Below are 22,688 nucleotides of genomic sequence, written 5' to 3'. Positions count from 1 at the left end.
GGAAGCAGTTATCGTTTTTGCCATTGGGGAATTGTAGTTGTACTAAGGGGAAATTTACCTGGAAGCCTTAGATGTATTTTGTAAAATACTTTGTTTCTGACAGATTCTCTACACTATATACCCGCTCTTCCAATTTTTGTAGTATCCAGGTGTTCTACTCTGTTGATTAAAAGAAATAATTTAATAAACTTCCCTTTGGGGCTTGTCATCTTATTATTGCATACATCATGAAAACACACTATCTTTGCTCACCAGAACTGTAGACCATATTTTGTACATTCAGACTTCATATGTTGGCATTTTTAGTGCATATCAAAGCTTGTTGGATTCTCTGTTTTAAACGTTCAACAATTACAAAAATGACATTTTAAAATATTGGTCTTAAATTACTCCTATCAAATGTGTTTTCACTATTTACAGAATCCCTGATTATTATACATGCAAAAAGAGAAATCCCTGAAGCCGACATCTTATATACTTGGAAGGAAGGAAACATCATCTAGGGGTAGAAGTACATGATGGGGAGGGCTGCAGAGAAGAGACCTGGACTCAGGGCTCAGAAACAGCTGATACTTGATTTAAATCTAAGTACCAGTGTAACAAAACATTGCCCATCCTGGGCTCTTGGAGTGGGAGGTGCAGCACTTTCAAAAACACTTAAGTGACTCAGAACTGGAGAACAAGTAACCTTAAAAGACAGGGAGGCTTACAATCTTTTGGGGCCTACTTAATTATTCTTAATATATTGGATTGGCAATACTGGATTTTTCAAAATTTCTTAAGTGACTTTGGAGCATAAGTCTCACCAACTTTCACAGGAACTAGTGAATTATCATACTGACTCAGACCTTAAGTCCACCTAGTCCAACATCTTTTCCTCAACAGTGGCCAGCCCCAGATATCTCAGAGGACAGTTTTAGAACCTCACAACAGGCAGATGACTTTCAAAAGCATATATGTTCCTAAATTACTTAGGAGCTTTAGAAAATCCAGTACTGCCAACCCCAATGACTCAAAAACAACAAGACAGGCCCTGAAAAAACAAACCCCCCACACATTATTACATTCTGGTTTAGTTTTATTTGCCCTTTCCACCCCTCCAAGCCTTTAAAGCAACATATTTTCAAGCTTTCTTCCCAACCATTAGAAGGAGACTACAGACAGCCTTGCTTACAGACAGCCCCCCAACCTGAAGCAAATACTCACCAGCAACCACAGACCACACAACAAAAACACTAACCCAGAAACCTATCCTTTCAACAAAGCCCATTGCCAACTCTGTCCACATGTCTATTCAGGGGACACCATCATAGGACCTAATCACATCAGCCACACCATCAGGGGGCTCGTTCACCTGCACATCTACCAATGTGATATATGCCATCATGTGCCAGCAACGTCCCTCTGCCATGTACATTGGCCAAACCCGACAGTCTCTACGTAAAAGAATAAATGGATACAAATCAGAAGTCAAGAATTACAACATTCAAAAACCAGTCGGAGAACACTTCAATCTCCCATGTCACTCGATTACAGACCGAAAAGTCGCAATATTACAACAAAAAAACTTCAAAAACAGACTCCAATGAGAGACTGCTGAGTTGGAATTAATTTGCAAAATGGACACCATTAAATTAGGCTTGAATAAAGACTGTGTAATGACCCATCCACTCCCAAAGTAAAACTATTTCCCCATGTTTATTCCCACACACCCCTCACTGTTCCTCACAACTTCTTGTCAACTGCTGCAAATGGACCATTTTGATTACCACTACAAAAAGTTTTTTTTCTCTCCTGCTGGTAACAGCTCAACTTAACTGATCTCTCTCGTTCGAGTGTGTATGGTAACACCATTGTTTCATGTTCTCTGTGTGTATATATATATCTTCCTACTGTATTTTCCACTGCATGCATCCAATGAAGTGGGCTGTAGCCCACAAAAGCTTATGCTTAAATAAATGTGTTAGTCTCTAAGGTGCCACAAGTACTCCTGTTCTTTTTGTGGATACAGACTAACATGGCTGCTACTCTGAAACTAAATGAGCAGTATGGTCATAATAATTAAATAACTGCACTGACTTATTTTGTTTAGGAGAATCCATTCTCAACATACAGGATTCTGAAGACTATCTACCTTCAAGATCATCATCATTTTCTATAGTTTCAGAGTTATCTGCCAATGATAGTGTTTCAGTCACATCATGTATGTCACATAGCCACAGTACATCACCTGTAGCAAAAATTTTAAAAAAATCTCCATCATCCAGAAACAACCATAGATAAAAGTTTGGGATAAGAATCAGCAGATTACAAAAAGAGGTAATTGATGAAAAAATTGCCAGGTTTGTTTATGCAACAAACTCTCCTTTCCTTATAATTAAGAGCCCGCACTTCATTAACATGGTTCGGTCATTAACACCAGGATACAGTCCACCCAACAGAGCAGATGTCCCAGGCAAATGGATGGATAAAATGTGTGAAAGAGAAACTGGGCGGTGTGCAAAAGGTCTAGAGCACAGGTGGGCAAACTACGGCCCGTGGGCCACATCTGGCCTGCGGGACCCTCCTGCCCGGCCCCTGAGCTCCTGGCCTGGGAGGCTGGCCCCCAGCCCCTAACCTGTTGTTCCCCCTCCCCTGCAGCCTCAGCTCACTGCACCATTGGCGCAATGCTCTGGGCGGTGGGGCTGCAAGCTCTTGCTGGGCAGCGCAGCCGCAGAGTTGCGGCCTGACCCGGTGCTCTGTGCTGCGTGGTGGTGTGGCTGGCTCCAGCCGGGCGGCATGGCTGCCTGTCCTGGGGCTCTGTGCTGCGTGGTGGTGTGGCTGGCTCCAGCCGGGCGGCATGGCTGCCTGTCCTGGTGCTCTGGATGGCGCAGCTGTAGTGCTGCCAGCCACCAGTGCTCTAGGCAGCGCGGTAAGGGGGCAAGGAGCCGGGGGGGGGGGTTGGATAGAGGGCAGGAAAGTTCGGGATGGTGGTCAGGGGGTGGGGGTGTGGATAGGGGTTGGGGCAGTCAGAGGGCAGAGAACAGGGGGATTGAATGGGGGCAGGGGTCCTGGGTGGGGAGTTGGATGGGGCGGCAGGGGGCAGTCAGGGGCACGGTTTCGGGGGTGGTCAGGGAGAAGGGGTGGCTGGATGGGGCAGAGGTCCTGGGGGGCAATCAGCAATGAGAGAAGGGGTTGGATGGAGTGGCAGGGGGCAGTCAGGGGCGGAGAGTCTGGGGCGGTCAGGGGACAGGGAGGGGTGGATTGGGCAGGAGTCCCAGGGGGATCGTCGGGGGGGCGAGAAGCAGAGGGTCAAATAAGGGGCAGGGGCTGGGCCATGCCTGGCTCTCTGGGAAGGCACAGCCTCCCCTAACCAGCCCTCCATACAATTTCAGAAACATGGTGTGGCCCTCAGGCCAAAAAGTTTGCTCACCCCTGGTCTAAAGGGTGAAATTGTTAACCTGAGTCTTGATGGGTGGAGCAATGTCCACAATGATCCTGTTGTATGTGCTTGTGTGACAACAGAAGATGGGAATGTCTTCCTTACAGAAACAATTGATACATTAGGAAATGCACACACAGCAGAATACTTACAAGTAGCAGCAGTAAAAGCTATAACAAACGGGGAAAAAATTCAAATGTCTAGGACACAGCTTGGTCACAGACAATGCTGCAAATGTATCCAAGATGAGAATAAATTATTTAGAAGAGAGTCCGAAGCTAATAACATACAGTTGCAGTGCTCATTTGATGCACCTCCTATCCAAAGACTTCAGTGTTCCAGAAATAAAGGCTAATGCTGTTGAAATTGCAAAATACTTTAACAACCACTTTGCAGCAGCTGCTCTGAAAAAAGTGGGAGGAACCAAGCTAACTCTCCCACAAAACGTGCGGTGGAACTCAGTAGTGGACTGTTCTGAGCACCGTATCAAAAACTGGCCTAATCAGATGACAGTTTGTGAATAAAATTGTGGGGAAAAAAAATGGTTGGCACTGTCACAGCTAAAGTTCTCAACATTGGGCTTAAGAGAAATGTTGAACACATGCTAAGTACCCTGAAGCCTATTTCTGTAGCCTTGAACAAAATGTAGGGAAATAGTTGTTTTACTGCTGACACTGTTGAAATTTGGAAGGAACTGAGTGAGGTCTTAAAAAAGGAAATATGCAATGACAGAGTTAAATTACAAGCATTAACAAAAAAAATGACCGAGACAAGCACCATCTCCAGCTCATTTTCTTGCAGTTAAAATATTGACTCAATACTCGGTACCAGGGTCAAACCTTAACTGCTGAAGAAGAGGAGTTGGCTATGACATGGACATCCAGCAATCATCCCTCCATAATAAACTTCAGAGCTAAGGGTGAACCATTCAAGTAATATATGTTTACTGATGTTTTAAAGAAAGTTACACCCGTGAACTGGTGGACGTCACTTAAGCACTTGGATTCAGAGGCTGCTGAAGTGATAATTTCACTTAACAGCAGTAGCTTCTTCTGCCAGTGTAGCAAGAATATTTTCTTCCTTTGGACTAATTCATTCCAAATTGAGAAATCGTTTGGGACCTGAGAAAGCAGGAAAGCTTGTCTTTCTTTTCCAGAGTATGACCAAGCAGGAAAATGAAGGTGAAGACGACTGAATTAGCTGCAGAAGCCAATATTTTAAGTTTCTCATGTTGACCTGGCTGATATAGTTGATTTAATTTTTGGTTTTCTTAAAAAAAATATTTCATTTAGCTATTTTAGATATAACAATTTTAAGAAAAGCAAACCTGATTTTAAAAAACTTTAATGTTTAACAACATTCAAAAATTCATATGCTTGTTTTGTTAAAATATTGTTTGCTGTTGAAGAAAAAAAACCCAGAATACATAATGTTGTTGTTTTAGTTAAATAAAACAATTTAAATGTCTGTCTGGTGATGTTCTCCTTCTAATACAGCATGGCAAGAAAATCCTCCAAATATCAATCACTAACTTGTTGAATTGCAGATATTTATAGAATCATAGAATCTCAGGGTTGGAAGGGACCTCAGGAGGTCATCTAGTCCAACCCCCTGCTCAAAGCAGAACCAAACCCAACTAAATCATCCCAGCCAGGGCTTTGTCAAGCCTGACCTTAAAAACCTCTAAGGAAGGAGATTCCACTACCTCCCTAGGTAACCCATTCCATTTCTTCACCACCCTACTAGTGAAAAAGTTTTTCCTAATGTCCAACCTAAACCTCCCCCTCTGCAACTTGAGACCATTACTCCTTGTTCTGTCTATAAGTCATTGGGAGGTGAACTATCTACTTAAATTATCTTTGGTAAATGAAATAACCAAATAATCATTCATTTTCTGATATAGCTGTAAAACTAATCTGAAAAATTTTCAAAATAAATTACTTTAAAAATGTAGTTTCATTTTTAGAAGGTGTACACTATACATCTATCTCTGAGTTTCGAAGAATATGTATTAAGGTTATAACAACCAACAACAAGGCACTTTTATGTAGAAATCCATGATTAAATTGAGTCTTCCCCACTAGTGATTTAAATCATGATCTCAAATTGATTTAAATCAAATCCACCCTGCTCAGGTATGAGTGAAAGCTGCTGACTGTGCAGCTGGTTACTGAGAATGTAAATTATAGGAGTAATTATGTAATTAGAAAAAGGATGTGGGAACAGTTAAAGTTACTATATGGTAATTTATTGCATAATGCTCAACTCTTCTGTGTCCATGGACTGAAAACCTCTGCAAAACTGAGCTTCCTGAAGACATGTTGTTCGCTGATGCCTATTTTTTTAAAGGGGGGAGAGGAGGAGGGCAGAGGCACAGGAGGTTAGAACTTCATCCAGTATTTCAATCTTATTCTCCACCTCTAAAATATGTACATATTTCCCCCCCTTTTCTTATTAAAATCTTTTGATTATAAGTCAAGGCTATACCAAAGAAAAATTATTCAGAAATGCAATAATCAAATGGCTGGACGTATGTTACTGGTAACCAAGTTACAGGTGATTTTGTTTTAAAGTTTATTTTAGATAAAAAGGGGGAAATTAATCGGATTAATATTTTTAAAGAAAGGACAATATTAGAATAAGGGAGTTTGGGCTCTTATGTCAGGAACAGCTGAGAGCCAGACCCCATCCCCTTTACATCCTCCTTTCACCTCATGTGAGGGAGGGTAGTGGGATGGCTGAGACATAGTTAGAGATTATGTGGAAATGATTAAGGAACGATGATGACCTGCCCTGTACAATTTGTTGCTGAGTTCTCCCAGATACTTTAAGTGAATAAAATTGCAGAAATAACCTGATCAACCCTTCCCACCATCACATCATAAATATTTTCACACAGTCTTATGATCAGCATATATGCAAGTGCTGGATATGAACATATCACTCGACACTTCGAGAAGACTTTCTATTTTAAAAACAACTATTCACCCATGAAGGGTGATAATTATCTTTATCTCCATTTGTGAGAAAGACCCTAATAACTCACTTGGTCTTATTGCACCATATGAATTATAGCTCTATCACACACATGAATGAAAGGCAATCATCATTCTTTACTCTCAAGATATCTTGTGAATCTATAACTCCAGAGATTCACACACTTCACTGAGACAAGCACCATGCTAGGGTCACCTTGAAAACCAGCAAACATTCCAAGTAGAATTTATCTAACTCTCCCCCTCCCTTCTACTCCAATGGTTTTCAACCTTTTTTCATTTGCAGACCCGTAAAAAAAATTTAAATGGAGGCGCAGACCCCTTTTGGAAATCTTAAGCATCGTCTGCAGACCCCCCAAGGGTCCGTGGATCACAGGCTGAAAACCACTGCTCTACTCCAACCCATCAGTAATTTCCAATGTTGCACGTACAGGTGAGGAAACAGTACAGATAATTCTTCAACCAACAATCCTTGTTTTATGTAAAATTTTATCTAATAATAAGAGCTTATATGGGTAGTATCTGTTCATTCTAGTTACACACACCTTCATCAGAATATAAAGCATTGACTTTTGTAAGTGGTCACACTGACATGAAAGGTAATTTACCTCCTACAGGATGAACGGGTGGAAAGGTTCAACATCAACTACAGTTTTGAAAAGTTGATAGGGGGAGGCATGGGGTATCCCCAGAGAGGATCCTAGCTCTTCTGAATAAGCAGTTTTAACATATCTATTCAGGATACATAACAACTTAACGTCTAGTCTAGTTATTTTACCTCAGTGAAAGCTGGCTGAGCATTTGCCATTTCTGCTTTCATGAAAGTTTGGGTACTAAAGCTTATGAGTTAGCAAAATCTATTGTTAATTAAGGTTTGTTCCAGTCCTAACTCCTTCTCTAGTCCAGTCTTTCCTTCCTAAGTCTCCTGCCAACTGCAGGCTCCTCTGGGCACCTTCTCCTAGCTTCAGGCTTTCCTTTACCACAATGCAATAAAAATGTACCCTACCTAGCCACAGGTATGAGAGCCTTTGAGACTTATTGCAGAGCGATCTGTTACAATTGGCATCTCACCTGTTTAGTGAAGTAGCGAAGCATTTCATTTTAATTGTATTGCTGCTATATACAACAAGGGTGTAGCAGAGACTGATCAGTTAGCATTTGCAATGCCTAACCCTTTATGCTTTCAGTATAAAGTTCATAATTGTTAAATTTCACATATTTGGGGCTAAAACTGTCAGTGAACATGCTAGTACTTGTTGCACATTCACTTTGGCCAGGCAGTTGTATAGTATGCACAGAATGGTCGTATTTCTATGTTTCTTACAATATGTGAGACACCAACCACTTTACACGCTTGAGAACAGAATACTCTAGTATGCAGGAAGATTTTTCTGATAAGGAAACAAGGTAACAATTCCCATACTTTCCTCTGATCACAATCAATTAAAACCTACAATCTTTTAACAATTTATGATTCTTACTCATTTTTCATACATACCATGTATTGTTGAAGAGCTAAGGATGGTAAGGTAGTTAGATTCACATTTTTGGGATTCAATATCCAAATCTCCAATTTTTAAGATCAGTCGTTTTCCCTGAGGTATTTGAATTTTCTTTTCACAAACTGTATAGTTGGGGTAAGTCCCAGGATAGTTCTTGGATACCAGAGTGCCACTGTCTTGATACACCACCATGTGCCCACATCCATCCCCTGTTTGCAGTGGAAGGGGTGAGGGAGAAAAGCAAAAAAACAACATATATAAGGCATTATCGTCAATAGTCACTCACCAGTTTAAAAAATAAAGCATTTTATTTTGTATTACTCCTCCTCAGCTTAGTCACCATTATACAGAAGTCCTTGTAAATTTAAAATTGATGGAGTCACAGCATCTTTCTTTTAAAACAAGAAGGGGGCATGGGGGAGAATGTGGTTGCTGTGTATCAAGATACCAAGATCTGTAGAAACTACTGTTTCAAGTTTGAAGGAATCACATACAGATGAATTTATTCTAATTTTCTATTTTAGGGCCAAATCGTGCTGAGAATGCGAGCACATAATGTAGCATCTGGCTATCATGATTTCGTCATCAATATTTTTCTCCCAGTTACCACTGCATGTTTCAGTGAAATACAATACACAGTATTGCTAGGGGAGAAGGAAGTTGGACCGTATGTGAAAGCAGAGAGAATTTAACCCCACACTACCCCACCACTATTATAGTCAAGTTTATTCTCTTCTCCCCTCTTATCCAATGTGCACACAGAAAACGCACACCCTGAGTGGGCAATGGAGCAAAAGCACTACAGGATGGTTTAGAGCCACTGATGGTGCACGACTGTCAGTTACAGCATTAGATATGACAACTGGAAAGTTCAAATGAAAATTCAAGCCACCTCTGTTAGAATGGGCGGGACAGAGATTGAGTAGAGAAAGCGTTAGTTGAAAGAAAGGAAGCATCGGTATAGAAAAGAGACTCAGATTACTAAGGAAGCAATACACAGTGTGACTAAGAGTAAGTGTACCAGTAGTTTGAGGTTTATATTTTTAAAAGCCTTAAGCAAACACATGCCTCTGTGTTTCACAGTAAAATCAATGGAACTTCTTGAGTAAGTAAAGTTACTCACATGCCTAAGTGCTTGCAGGGTCAGGTCCTCAGATTTTAAGCTCTTTGGGGGCATAGATCAGCTTTACCTTTGTATCTAGTACAGTATTTTGCGCATTATCAGTGCTAAAATAATGACTACTACTATCACTGTTAACAAACAAACAATAATTATTCAGAATGGCTGGGGATTCTCACACTGTAATTATCCAGAAGTTTACATTGGGTTTCTTTGGTCAAACAGTCATGCCCCTTCGTTTTAAACTACTAGAGAAAAATACTTAACTCATTTGGGTGAAATGGCAAATAAAAATGAAGCGCTGATGAAGGTGTGATATGTTGGCAACAAAAAAGGTGATATAATTTGCAAAGACAAGCTCCAACCTGTCAAACTTTTACACAATACTGTATAATTACAGTGCCATCATTCAATGCATCACACACACACACTTTTCACAGAAAGCAGCACTTATTTTAAAGCTTTATCATCATTACTAGCTTGTGTTGTTTGGAAAAAGATGAACAGAAAATGAAAATTCAGACTCCTACCACCATAAAACCAAATTCCGTTAAAATGCAATTCTAATCCTTACTGTTCACACTATTAGAAAAAACACACACTAAAAAGTCCCTTTGTTATAATGGCTCTATTTACTTTTGATGTTACAGGCAAATGGTAAGGATAAACAACAATTGAGGTTTTTGAGCAGGTTGTTGCCCTAGCAATAATAAACATAGCTATCACTCCGTAGCAACAGCTGTTGGTAAGCACAGCTTTGTCTACAAGCAGAAGTTGCACTGATGTAGAATTTATTAGTACAATCAAAAAAGATATTTTGAAAGAGTACATTCACACTATATGTCATGTATAACAGTCATACTACAATGCTTGTATCCACACAGCAGCATGGTGTTACGGATAAAGGTGCGATGCACGGTGGGTAGATATCCCAGTGTCCTCCATTACAGTTATCAAGATATAGTTAAATATTGACTTGAACCTGGCTTCATGCACATAAATCCATTGGCAGAATCAGAGGATTGGTATGCAACTAGTCCTCACTGAGGTGTATTGCCTTTATCAGATTTGAATTTGGTTTTAATTAGAGTTGACCATTTAAATTCATTTCATATGTGTGCAAAAATAATTAATTAATGTTAAAGCCATGTACTTCTATAGATCATGTGCTTAAGGTTATCTTAGTGTGCAATACACATGCCAGTGCACCTAAAGAATGTCAGTATACCCCAGAGCCAGGAATTGTCAAAATTCCATTGGTTTAGTTAGTGGAGATTTTAAGTTCTGACTGCTGAAAAGCTCTGGGATTCTGTTTCCCTTTTCTTTTTCTTTTTAAAGAAACAAAACAAAACAAAAATTGAGGAAATTAAATGCAAAATGTTGAACAAATACAACTTAATGTTGTGGAGCACAAATCACTAAAACTCAAGAAACATAAAAGGTCCCAATAACATCAAATTGCTGTTAGCTCTACTGGGTTACATTCTGCCCTATGTTATACTGGAGTAAATCAGAGGGCCTCTGCGGTGAAAAATGCACCAGGCGACCTGAGGGGAAGGAAAACCTACCACAGCAATGCGAGATATTGGCAACTCCACTCTACCTTTGGATCTAGAACCAACAGAACTCAGAAAGCAAGGGCCAGGGGACCATGGGGCTTCACCAATTCATTAAATCTCCTAGACAGTTTCTCTTGGCAGGACTTGTCAAGGTTACTGGACTAGCTGCACCTTTGACCTCTTTCTTGTGTATCTGAATCCACTCTTTTGTCATCTATGCCACTCAGGTGAATAGTGAGAGCATGGGCAGAAGGGAGAAGTGCAGAAAAGCCAGTGTCATGTGCACTTATCTTTCATCATCTTGATTATTTTCATTACTGCCCCAGCAGCAACAAGTCACAAAATAACATTTAATTCCTCACCTCAAAGGAGACTTTTTATTGCTAATTTGGTTTTGAGCCGGTCTCTGAGCATACAGAAAATGGAGTTCTACCTGGGGAAGAGATCTTGTTATGATCTGGTTGACAGGGCAGCCTAGGGCCCGGTCTACAGAACAGATTTTTTTGCTGGCATAGCTATGTCTGTCCTGGGTGTGATCTCTGACAGCTGTCTGTCAAAAGCTCCTAGTGTACACACAGTTGTACCAGAAAAATGGAGGCTTTCGCAAGTGTTGTTTAGTTTGCTCAGGAGGGGCTGGAATAAGCTATACAAGTAAAAGCACAGCTTTACCAGTTTAGCTGCATCCACGCTAGGAGCACTTTGCAAGTATAGTATATGGGTATAACTATGCTGGAAAAGTCTTCCAAGTGTAATCCTGGCCTAATTCTCTTTGGATGCTGTGCAATTTTTAAAGTGGTAGGGGCAGAGTCTTGAAAATGATCAGTTTCCAGTTGTAGTAATAATTCAAAAGGTACAGTCACCCCAAGTCTGAATGCGGTTATATAGTGGCTTGTGTGCATGATTCCTGTTTTATTTTTTCAGCAACGATTCACACTGCTGGATTAGAGAAAATGCCACACCGAACTCTGCTGGAAAAAAATGCATTCTGGAGAGGCAATACCAGACAGAAAAAAACAAAAGAAACCCAAGAGTAAATGTCAGAATCTCAGCTTTTACTTTGTTGTGGAAAAAAGCTCCTGGTGGTGGTGAAAACCTTGAAAATGTGACAAAGAGCACCTGGAATACCCAGAAACCAGAAGACAGAGAACCTAAAACTAGAACTAGTCAAAAAATTGGGGTTTTCTGCACAAAATTTACACAAAAATCAACAAAATTTTGTACTTGTATAAAAGTTTGCCACATAAAATTTTGATTTTCAGTGGAAATATTTCCACAAAACACCAAAATCTGCTTTGGAAATGCTGCTGCTTTGCCTCATGGGAGTTGTAGTTTGGGGGGTCTCGCTCACAATCTCCTCTGTAAGCCAGGCTCCCTGCTTGGACTTCATCTCCTATAGTGTTCATGGTCTCCCCTCTTGGAGAGAAAAGGCAACTCATCATGGGAGACCCTGGCCCTACAGCATTATGGGAGATATCCACCTGGGAAGCCCATCCTATTTGGTGATGATGGATTGTCCTTCTCAGAGCAGCACCACACTCTTAAGGAGAGTCTCAGGGCTTGGCTACACTTACAAGTTGCAGCGCTGGTGGAGGCTTTCCAAGCTGCAATTACACCCCGTCCACACTTGCAGGGAACAACCAGCGCTGCAACTCCCTGGTTGCAGCACTGGCTGAAAACCCGTCAGGGTTGGGGTATAAGGAGTGCAGCGCTGGTGATCCAGCGCTGCTCAGCAGGTGTGGACACTCACCAGCGCTTTAATTGTCCTCCAGGGAATAAGGAGTTATCCCAGAATTCCTGTTCAGCCACTCTGCTCATCAGTTTGCACTCTACGGCTCTTGCCTCAGGTGACCCGCCCTTTAAATGCCCCGGGAATTTTAAAAATCTCCTTCCTGTTTGCTGCAGCCAGGTGTGGAGTGCAATCAGTTAATCTTTACAGGTGACCATGCCTCCACGCGGCAAACGAGCCCCAGCATGGAGCACTGGCGAATTGCAGGGCCTCATTAGTGTTTGGGGGGAGGAAGCTGTGCAGTCCCAGCTGCGCTCCAGCCGTAGGAATTACGATATCTTTGAGCAGGTATCAAGGTCCATGCTGGATAGGGGCCATGATCGGGACGCACTACAATGCAAGGTGAAAGTTAAAGAGCTGCGGAGTGCCTATTACAAAGCCCGCGAGGGTAATCGCCGATCCGGAGCTGCCCCCACGACCTGCCGTTTTTACAGGGAGATGGACGCGATACTTGGGGGTGACCCCACTGCCAATCCCAGGACCACGATGGACACGATGGAGGAGGAGGTGGCGGAGGCGGCGGGGGGGGGAGGAAAACGCGAGTGAAGCTACTGGGATGGGGGAAGACACCCCAGAGTCCCAGGAGGCATGCAGCCAGGAGCTCTTCTCAAGCCAGGAGGAAAGTACCCAATCGCAGCAGCCAGCAGTTGCAGAAGGACAAGCAGAGCAGCGGGTTACCGGTAAGCGGCTTTTATTTTCTGGGTGGAAACGTTTCTGGAGAGGAAGGGGGGTTAGGGCTGTATGCATGCCAGCCTAGATGTGGAATAGCCCATTGATGTGGTCTATCACGTCGCGGTAATCGTCTGCAGTAATCTCAGCAAAAGTTTCAGCCAGAGCGTGGGCAATATGCCTGTGCAGGTTTATAGGGAGAGCCACTGTTGTCCTTGTCCCAGTCAGGCTAATGCGTCCGCGCCACTGTGCCGCGAGGGGTGGGGGGACCATTGCTGAACACAGGCAACCCGCATAGGGTCCAGGGCGGAATCCACATTGCTGTAGAAGAGCCTCCCGCTGTTCCCTAGTGACTCGCAGCAAGGAGATATCTTCCAGGATTAACTCCTGTGAAAAATGTTGGGAGACTCTTTAGTGAAGCTAGTGATAGAGATAGGGAGATAGTGAAGATCACCCCTGCAGCTGCATCTTCACTCAAACCCTCTATCACTGAAGCTTACCCAAAGCAACCAGCACCCCTCTATCACTCAAGCCCCACTTCTCCCTCTATAAGCACCCCTCACTCACCATTTAGTGGCTTCTGCTGTGTTATGTGTGTGGTAAAAGAATGCTAAAGTGAGGACTAAGAACTCCTTCAGTGTGTGGGAATTTCAGTCTTGAGATAATGAACACAATGCTTCCCTGTTAAATGTTGTCAATTCTGCCTTTCTAAAGTGACCTTGACTGCTGGACTGACCAGATGTACCACAGCACAGAAGCTGCAGAATTTGAGAAAAAATCCCCGAAAGAGCAAGGAAGACATGCTGAGAACTGTTATTGCTCACTCTGCTAGAGAGAGTAAAAACTTGCAGGAGTGGAGAGAAAAGGAGAGCAGGATATGCCAGAGGGAAAGCAGGACCTGGCAGAGAAATGCAGTGGCCAAGAGGAAAAGCACAGAGAAGCTGCTAAGCATCCTGTCGCGCCAAGCGGACTCTATCGAGTCACTCGTTGCCATGCAAGCAGAGCACTACCGTGCTACTCCCCCACCCCCCCCGTCCCAAAGCTTTTTGCCTTGTGCACCAATGTCAGTTCAAACCCCCCTTCCCCAGCATCCAGGTTCTTACCACCACCAGCTGCCTCCAACACCTCTACGTTCACCAACCAGCCCTGATAACTACAACCCTTACCCTCTGCACTCAACCCCCATCACCATGCAGTTTATGCACCCTGAAGTGCAGGATTCATTGCACAGCACTCCAGACAGGACGTATGCAAACTTGTGACTGTGCAGTTCACCTACCAACACCCCTGCCCTCTTGTGTTCATGAAATGTTGTGTGTGTCTGTCTGTCTGTCTGTCTGTCAAGGAAGTTTTTTTCTTTTCAATAAAACAATTCTTGGCTTTGAAAACAGTCTTTATTATAGCAGATAGTGAAAGATACCTTAGCCCAGTAAAGAAACAGGCACTGCAAATCATTTTAGGGATAATAGAATAACAGTGTAAACAGTGCACTTCACTCCCATGCAAGGCAGCCAACATTACTGTTGGCTTTCAGCCTCAAATTCTTCCCTTAAGGCATCCCTAATCCTTGAAGCCCTGTGCTGGGCCTCTCTATTAGCCCTGCTGTCTGGCTGTGCATATTCAGCCTCCAGGACTTGAACCTCGGTGGTCCATGCCTGACTGAATGTTTCACCCTTCCCTTCACAAATATTATGGAGGGTACAGCAAGCGCATATAACCGCGGGGATGCTGCTTTCCCCCAAGTCTAGCTTCCCATACAAGGACCGCCAGCGGGCTTTTAAACGCCCAAAAGCACACTCCACAGTCATTCGGCACCGGCTCAGCCTGTAGTTGAACCGGTCCTTGCTCCTGTCAAGCTTCCCTGTATAGGGTTTCATGAGCCAAGGCAGTAACGGGTAAGTGGGGTCTCCAAGGATCACAATGGGCATTTCGACGTCCCCTACTGTGCTCTTCCTGTCTGGGAAAAAAGTCCCTGCCTGCATCTTCCTGAACAGGCCACTGTTCCGAAAGATGCGTGCATCATGCACCTTTCCAGGCCAGCCTGTGTAAATGTCAATGAAACGCCCACGGTGATCCACAAGCGCCTGGAGAACCATAGAGAAATACCCCTTACGATTAACGTACTCTGATGCCAGGTGGGGGGGGGGGGGCAGAATAGGAATATGCGTCCCATCTATCGCCCCTCCACAGTTAGGGAAACCCATTTGTGCAAAGCCATCCACAATGTCCTGCACGTTCCCCAGAGTCACGGTCTTTCTTAGCAGGATGCGATTAATTGCCTTGCAAACTTGCATCAACACGATTCCAACGGTCGACTTTCCCACTCCAAACTGGTTCCCGACCGACCGGTAGCTGTCTGGAGTTGCCAGCTTCCAGATTGCAATAGCCACCCGCTTTTCCACCGTCAGGGCAGCTCTCAATCTTGTGTCCTTGCACCGCAGAGTGGGGGCGAGCTCAGCACACAGTCCCATGAAAGTGGCTTTTCTCATACGAAAGTTCTGTAGCCACTGCTCGTCATCCCAGACTTCTATGACGATGTGATCCCACCAGTCAGTGCTTGTTTCCCGAGCCCAAAAGCGGCGTTCAACAGTGCTGAGCATTTCCGTGAATGCCACAAGCACTGTAGTGTCACACGCGGCAGGCAAATCCATATCGATATCATCGTCGGACTCCTCACTGTCACTTTGGAGCTGAAGGAATAGCTCGACTGCCAAACGTGTTGTGCTGGCGACACTCATCAGCACAGTCCTCAGCAGCTCGGGCTCCATTTCCCACAGAAATCGCGATTCACACACAGAGCAGAAAGACACTCACAATGGCGCCAAACGTTGCCGGAAAGACAGAATGCTGGGATGTGAAGCGATGCACCACGGGGCGTTGGAACAGGAAGCGGAATGACCCACACACTTCCTTCCCCTTCCCACAATACTCAGCGCCAAAACGGCGCCAAAACGGGACGAGGTGCTCTGTGGGATAGCTGCCCACAATGCACCTCTCAATACAGCGCTGGAAAGTGCTGCAAGTGTGGCCACACTGCAGCGCTGGTAGCTGTCAGTGTGGCCACACTCCAGCGCTGGCCCTACACAGCTGCATGACCAGCGCTGTAACTCCCAGCGCTGCAACTTGTAAGTGTAGCCAAGCCCTCAGTCTCTTTGTCATGTGCTTCACTGAGACATTCCAACTTCATCCCTCAGTTATGCATGCCCCCACCCCCTGCATGCCCAGATCAAAAAAACATTATTCCATGGGGATGGGCTCGTAGCTAAAAGCCATTCAAAGTTGATGGCGCTAGACTGCTGTGTTGATGGCTTCTCAGGGATGGTCCTTCAATGAAGGGGCAAGCACCTTTCCTGGGCAGGGCACTGTCTGAAATGCAGTGCAATGTTCTGGCCACACATAATACAAGATGGAGTTCATAAATAGATAGAGACATATTCCACTCTGTCACACCAACTTCATACAATACTGGAAAAAAATAATATAGCCAGAATTTGCTTCCCTTGAAGACCCTGTCTGCACATTAATCCTGGGGGACAAAATTCATGTTCCCCACAGATGTTTTTTCCTCTGCATAAAATACATTCTGCTGGAGAGGCACTGCAATTATGCCTTTCGCTCACCAGGGGCTGCTGTAGTGCCAGAACAGAGGGCAGCCAGCTCACCAGCCAACAGAAGAGAGGCTGCATTCCTCACAGCATCCTGCCCTCAATGTCAGATGAGGAGGCAGGAGATTGGTGGCCAGGGGAGAGACAGAGCTGGGCATATGAGGCTGCTGGGGGGGGGGGGTCGTCACAGACTGGGTGGAGGGTCAGAAAGGCTAGTGGGGAGGACAGACTGGGGTGGGCGCTGAATGGGAGCAGGTGTGCAGGGCTGCATGGGGAGGGGGCAGGTTTGAGCATTGGCCTGCTAAACCCAGGGTGGTGAGTTCAATCCTTGAGGGGGCCATTTAGGGATTTGGGGATTGGTCCTGTTTTGAGCAGGGGGTTGGACTAGATGAGCTCCTGAGGTCCCTTCCAACCCTAATAATCTATGATTCTATGTTCCTGACTGAATGGGAGAGGCTAAGGGTCAGCTAGGATCTGCACGGGGGGCTTCTAATTCCCTAACAATCCCTCTCCCCACCCCAAAACCTGTCCTTCTCTTACCCACACGCAACCCCATCCAAGTTCACTCCCAGGCTCCTTCCCAGCAATTACAGTTGAACCCGGTTATGTTGCCGGCCTAGGGGTTTGCCAAAAAGCGTCGAGATAACCGATGATCGAGATAAACGAAAACCAATATGGCGGCAATATATTAACATGTGCTTGAAATTTCTTTATGTACATGATGTGCGTTAATAAATAAGATGAAGCGATCGGCATGCTATAAAAAAGTACATACATGTTTGCTAACAACAAAAGGCATATGTGCACCAACTAACAGCAGAGATTTACCAGTATACAATACAAACCACCGTTGATTCTCGATACAAACCTTTATTATATTCTCCAACATTGCAAACACAAAGATCGCTCACAAAATCACAAAAAACGTGCGGGGTGTAGTTCATTTTTACAAAAAGCTAACCAGTGTCAAAATTAAATTCGCGAGTCATTTCACTCTGACACAGCTCTGAAAAGTATCGTACACGCGGTTACTATGGTTTCTTTACAAAGTCTAAAATGCTTTGTTGCTTTTTGCCTTTAACAGTCTGCTTGAAAACAAATGCTTCAATATTATTTATGCTGTCTAAAACAGTTTCATCTCCTACAAAAGAACCATACCGTCTAATTTTCTGTAGCATTTCTACCACCTCACCAGCTGAGGGAATTGGTTCCAAATCTTCGTCCGCATCTTCTTCATCTTCTTTGTCATTGCCGCATGCAGATGTGCTTGCCTGTGCTGACTGCACACTTGATACAATGTCTTCATCGGTGATCACGCCATCAGTAACGACGTCTTTGTCGATTTCTATGTAATCTCGGAATTCCTGGACAGTGATGGCTAACTCCTGTGCCTCCTCTTCCAAGATAGCATCTGTAAGGCTTGATTTTCCCGCCACTTCCACGAGTTCTTCTGCGGCTGCACGGCACTGTGCCTGAAACTCATCATCGGAAATATCCTGAATGACGCAGTGCATCCAGCAGTTTGAGATTGTTTCCTTCTTCACGTCATTCCAGGCTGATCTCAGGAAGTTCATTGCATCTAGAAGGGAAGGGGTGTACTGTGCCTTCTTTTCATCATGGAGCAGGTATTGGCGCATCAACATTTTCCTGTAGTACACCTTAAGCACTTGGATTATCCCCTGGTCCATTGGTTGGAGCTTACTCGTTGTGTTAGGTGGGAGGTAAAAGATCTTAATGGCCTTGAGACCAGGAACATCCGGATGAGCTCTACAGTTGTCCACGATCAGTGCCACCTTCCTTTTCTCTGCTTGGAACTTCCTGTCCCACTTTTTCACCCATGCACTGAATAGATCTCCTTTGATCCAGGCACTTGGCTGGCCATCGTAATCACACTGGAGAACTTTGGTCTGCTTAAAGCATCTGGGATTCTTGGACTTTCCTATAACGTAGAGCGGGAGTTTTTGGCTTCCATCCATGTTAGCAGCAACTAGCACTGTAAGTCGGTCCTTCGACTTTTTTCCACCGTGACAAGCCTCCCCACGAAACGCCATAGTCTTGTCTGGAAGGCATTTCCAAAACACCCCAGTTTCATCAGCATTAAAAATGTTCCGAGTCTCATAGGTATCCAAAATTGTGCGCATTTGAGTCTTCAGCCATGAATCCACTTGTTCCTGTTGAACCGCAGCGCTCTCTCCACAAATTGCTTTGAAGACAATGTTGTGCCTCTTTTTGAAACGATCCAGCCACCCCTGACTTGCTTTAAAGTCAGGGTGTCCTAGCTTTGCAGCAAGGATGTCCGCCTTCTCCATCAGCAAGGGACCATTGACGGGAAGGTTTGTTGCTCGCGTATTTGTGAACCATTGAAACAGTGCATCGTCGACATCTTTGTGCTCAGCCACTCTAAGTTTTTTTCTTGCTGGATCAAAGACAGACTTCTCGTACATTTGCTTTATCACGTTGGCCTTCTTTTTCCATCCTGAAATGGTGTTTGCTGGAATGCCATGCTGACGACTAAGGTCTGCCGGTTTTGTTCCTTTTTCTAGCTGCAGTATGATTTCATACTTTTTCTCTATTGACTGATTGTCCAGTTTTCTCTTAACACCTCCAGACATTTTTAGAAGGGAAAAAATAAACAGAATAGCTACAGCATGTTATTCTTCAGACAAGATCAACAAGAGTGAGTGAACTGGCATGGGAGTGAACGACCATACGGACCATGATCACGTGCTACGTGAACTCAGCACATGCGCAGTGAACCAAGTACGATCATTTTTATTTATATACTAATATATAAGACGCACGATTGGTCATGGGGATCGAGATAACGGACGTTAAGTGGCAAATTTGGCCCTCTTTTGTGCTCGAGATATTAGGGTACGACGACATAAAAGAACCGACATAACCGATGAGAAAATGCTAAGACAAAGAGAGAATTTGGCGGTTCCACTTCTAAAACGTCGACTTAATACGATTGGCAAGTTAACCGAGGTCGAGATAAATGGGTTCGACTGTACTTCCCTCTCCCTCAGCTCCTCCATTACCCTGACTCCCCCAAAGCTTTGCACAGCTTCTGAGGCATGCTGGAAATACATTTCCGTATTGTAGTTTAAATGAATTAATAGTCAAAGTTCTGTATTAATATGCCTAGTAAGCAAACTATTTGTCAAAAACATTTCCTGGATCTTTTTTTTTTGTCTGCATTGTTACAGACATACTTGTTGACAGGTATTTTGAAATAAATTACCAAAATAATTGAAGCCGGTGTGATTATATTGGGTTATTTTGATAAAATATACAGAATTTTAAAATACTGTGTGCAGAATTTTTTATTTTTTGGTGCAGAATTCCCCCAGGAGTAGCACATGCAAAATAAATATATCTACTTCAGCAATTGCCAGCAACAGTGCAACTGCATCCATGAAAGCATCTGCATAAGCACTAGCACACCCTTGGTTGAGCTGTCTGCAACCACCATGTCAAAGCAGGTTTTCATGACAAAGTGATAGAAATGCCCAAGTTCTGTCTTCACTAGTGGCTTAGTGATTGTGCAACGGTACTGTTGCTGAAATATGACTTTTCTGGTGTCACACAGGGTAGAGGAGTGATCTCTGTGGGATCCAGGATATAAACTGTTTAAAATTGTATAGAATGTACCACAACCTAACCTTCTCATTACCTCCTAATGACCTCATATATATATTGAAAAGGAAGGGTAACAATAGAGCCCAAGATACCACTGAACACTACATTTGCTCACAACCAGACTCCATTACATCATTTGGCACTACAAAACTGGAGTCCTGCTGAGGGCTTGCTGTCCAGGGAGTTGGGATGAGATCACTCATTTACAAAAAGGCAGCGTTTGGAAAACTCAAACTGCTGGTGCTGGACCTTCAGCTGGTGCACACTCACCTACCTCCACTGACTTTGATGGAATGCCATTTACACCAGGTGAGGATCTGGCCCAGGGAGTCCAATATGTAAAAAAAAGTATATAAATTTGTAATGCATGATTTGCCCAATGACAGGCAACTTTTAGGAATCCAGCTCTAAAGTCTCCATGGTAGCATGGCTCCAACCTCCTTCACAAAATCTTGTGGAGATCACAGACAAAAGCCGAGAGTTTTACTGTTGATCTTATTTTTTTTATTAAAAATGTTCCTAACTAAAAAATGAGAATTAAGGCAAGTATAATATCATTAGAGAGAGCATCAGGTAAGTGATTAATGACCTCTAAATCAGTACAATTTCATAGATCCTCTTTTAAATGGGGAAGCCTTTGCTTTGCAACATGCTGTGAAAGGAAAAATAAATTGCTTGTAATGTATTTTCTTTGAACTGTATCCACACATATTTGGCTGTATTAGGTTCTCAGGAAACATTTTAACCCACATGCTCCAACAGCTCCTCACAGCAATCACTTAGCTGCCAAAGCAAAGGACAGGCAGCAGCTTGGTGGAGGAGAAACAAAGGATCATTGTAGTGTATTGTTTTGTCAGACCAAACTGTTTACTTACTGATATCAAAAGGAAGAAATAGGAACAGGAAGTCAAACAAACTAGAAGGTACTTTTCCCCTTTTCTCAGACATTATTTACTGTAACCTCCCTCTTTGAGTAGTAAGGAGAAAGCAGCAAATGATCCTAAATTAGTTCCACAGCAGAAGCACAATAAATCACCATTTTTTACCAAGAGTCTAGCTGAAATAGTCTTTTAAACCAGTCTGAAGCTTATTTAAATAGACCCAATATAGCACCATGATATTCAAAATTTAGGTATCTGTTACAGGCCTAGCTTTCTTTTCCATTCCATCCCACAAACAGAGCTCAGTAGATGCCCCAATTAGAACAACTAGTGATGGGCCATATATAAAGTCATCAAGGTAAACCTGGCCATCACTACCAAGTAGCTAAGAAAGACAGTCTACCACTTTTAAGTTCCCCATTTAGTAAAATAAAGACATGTTCTGTATTCGCAAGATTCCCTTGATGCTCTCCATGGATTATTTTAAAATTAAACAGTTTAAAAAATTATCATCTCTATACCCATACACACAAAAGTCTCACTTCCTCCACAGTGACCTAAACAACGTTGTTTTTGTCAGCTTGCCATGGACATCTGCAGAGCCTCCACCATGCCAAAAATCCCTGGGATAGAGGTAAAAAAAAAAAGCTTTTATTTACTCAGATTTTCCCCTTCTAAAACTTTTAAAAAGCAGTAATTTTTTTAAGGATTAAATTGTCCCACTTATAAGAAATTACCTTTCTTTAAAGTGGAAAGGGAGTGGAGAAAAGGGGATTAACTTTACACCTGGTGTTCAGATTTGCAGTTTTAAAAAGCCTTACAATTCATCTTATTTACACTAACTCATATTCAAATCTGAAGTCCTAACATTATAACCCATGGGATTTTGTACCCATAACAGATTTGGAGTGAATGACCCTTAGTCAAAAATTATATGGACAGGAAGTGTCACTTCCACATACACATGCTAAAGACATTCTCTATTCGCAGGCATCCTCCTGCCCACTTAGAAAGGGAAGAATGCCATCAGTGGCACTGTCTCCAGCTGACCAGCTTCGTTTATGTATGGAAATCAAGAAGTGAAACAATTCAGTTCACAGAAGAAGCCTGGCAGCTAGGGAAAAGTCAGCCAGCAGAGCCAGGAGCTGTCCATGCAGACAGCTTTTGCCCCTGTGAATCATTCCCCAGGGAGTGAGAGTCCTCACCCCAAGCCTCAGCATGCTTTAAGGGACAACTTATAAAAGACACTTTGAGGGGCACCTCCAAGTTTCCCTGCTCTTCTTCCAGGGGATGCTCACAAGTCTGCCTTTGCTCTTCAAAGTCACCATCTAGGGCTAGGCCAACGTCCTCTATAAAAGAAAAACACTAAGGGAAAAGTGTTTTTTTTATTCATTGTCCCCAGGGCTAATAGTTACAGCCAAATTCATTATTAGAAAGATGCCACTTTCAACACTTGTATTTGTCCTGTACATACTGCAGTCATGAGCTTGTGAGACAAAACTTCTGT

General features: G+C 43.4%; 1 protein-coding gene across 2 annotated transcripts in view; it reads right to left on the bottom strand.

The window, feature by feature from the left end:
* DCBLD1 (discoidin, CUB and LCCL domain containing 1) overlaps positions 1 to 22,688 on the bottom strand; it is an 81,091-nt gene that overhangs the window by 37,260 nt on the left and 21,143 nt on the right. For both annotated transcript variants that reach the window (XM_045010210.1, XM_045010211.1), the window contains exon 2: positions 7,916 to 8,128. In XM_045010210.1, the coding sequence (XP_044866145.1) occupies positions 7,916 to 8,128 (213 nt within the window). The remainder of the gene's footprint in view (positions 1 to 7,915; positions 8,129 to 22,688) is intronic.

The sequence above is a fragment of the Mauremys mutica genome, chromosome 3 (assembly GCF_020497125.1).
Source record: "Mauremys mutica isolate MM-2020 ecotype Southern chromosome 3, ASM2049712v1, whole genome shotgun sequence".
Taxonomy (NCBI): Eukaryota; Metazoa; Chordata; order Testudines; family Geoemydidae; genus Mauremys; species Mauremys mutica.
Note: the sequence above shows the minus strand (reverse complement) of the source record. Positions and strands in the feature narration are given on the sequence as shown.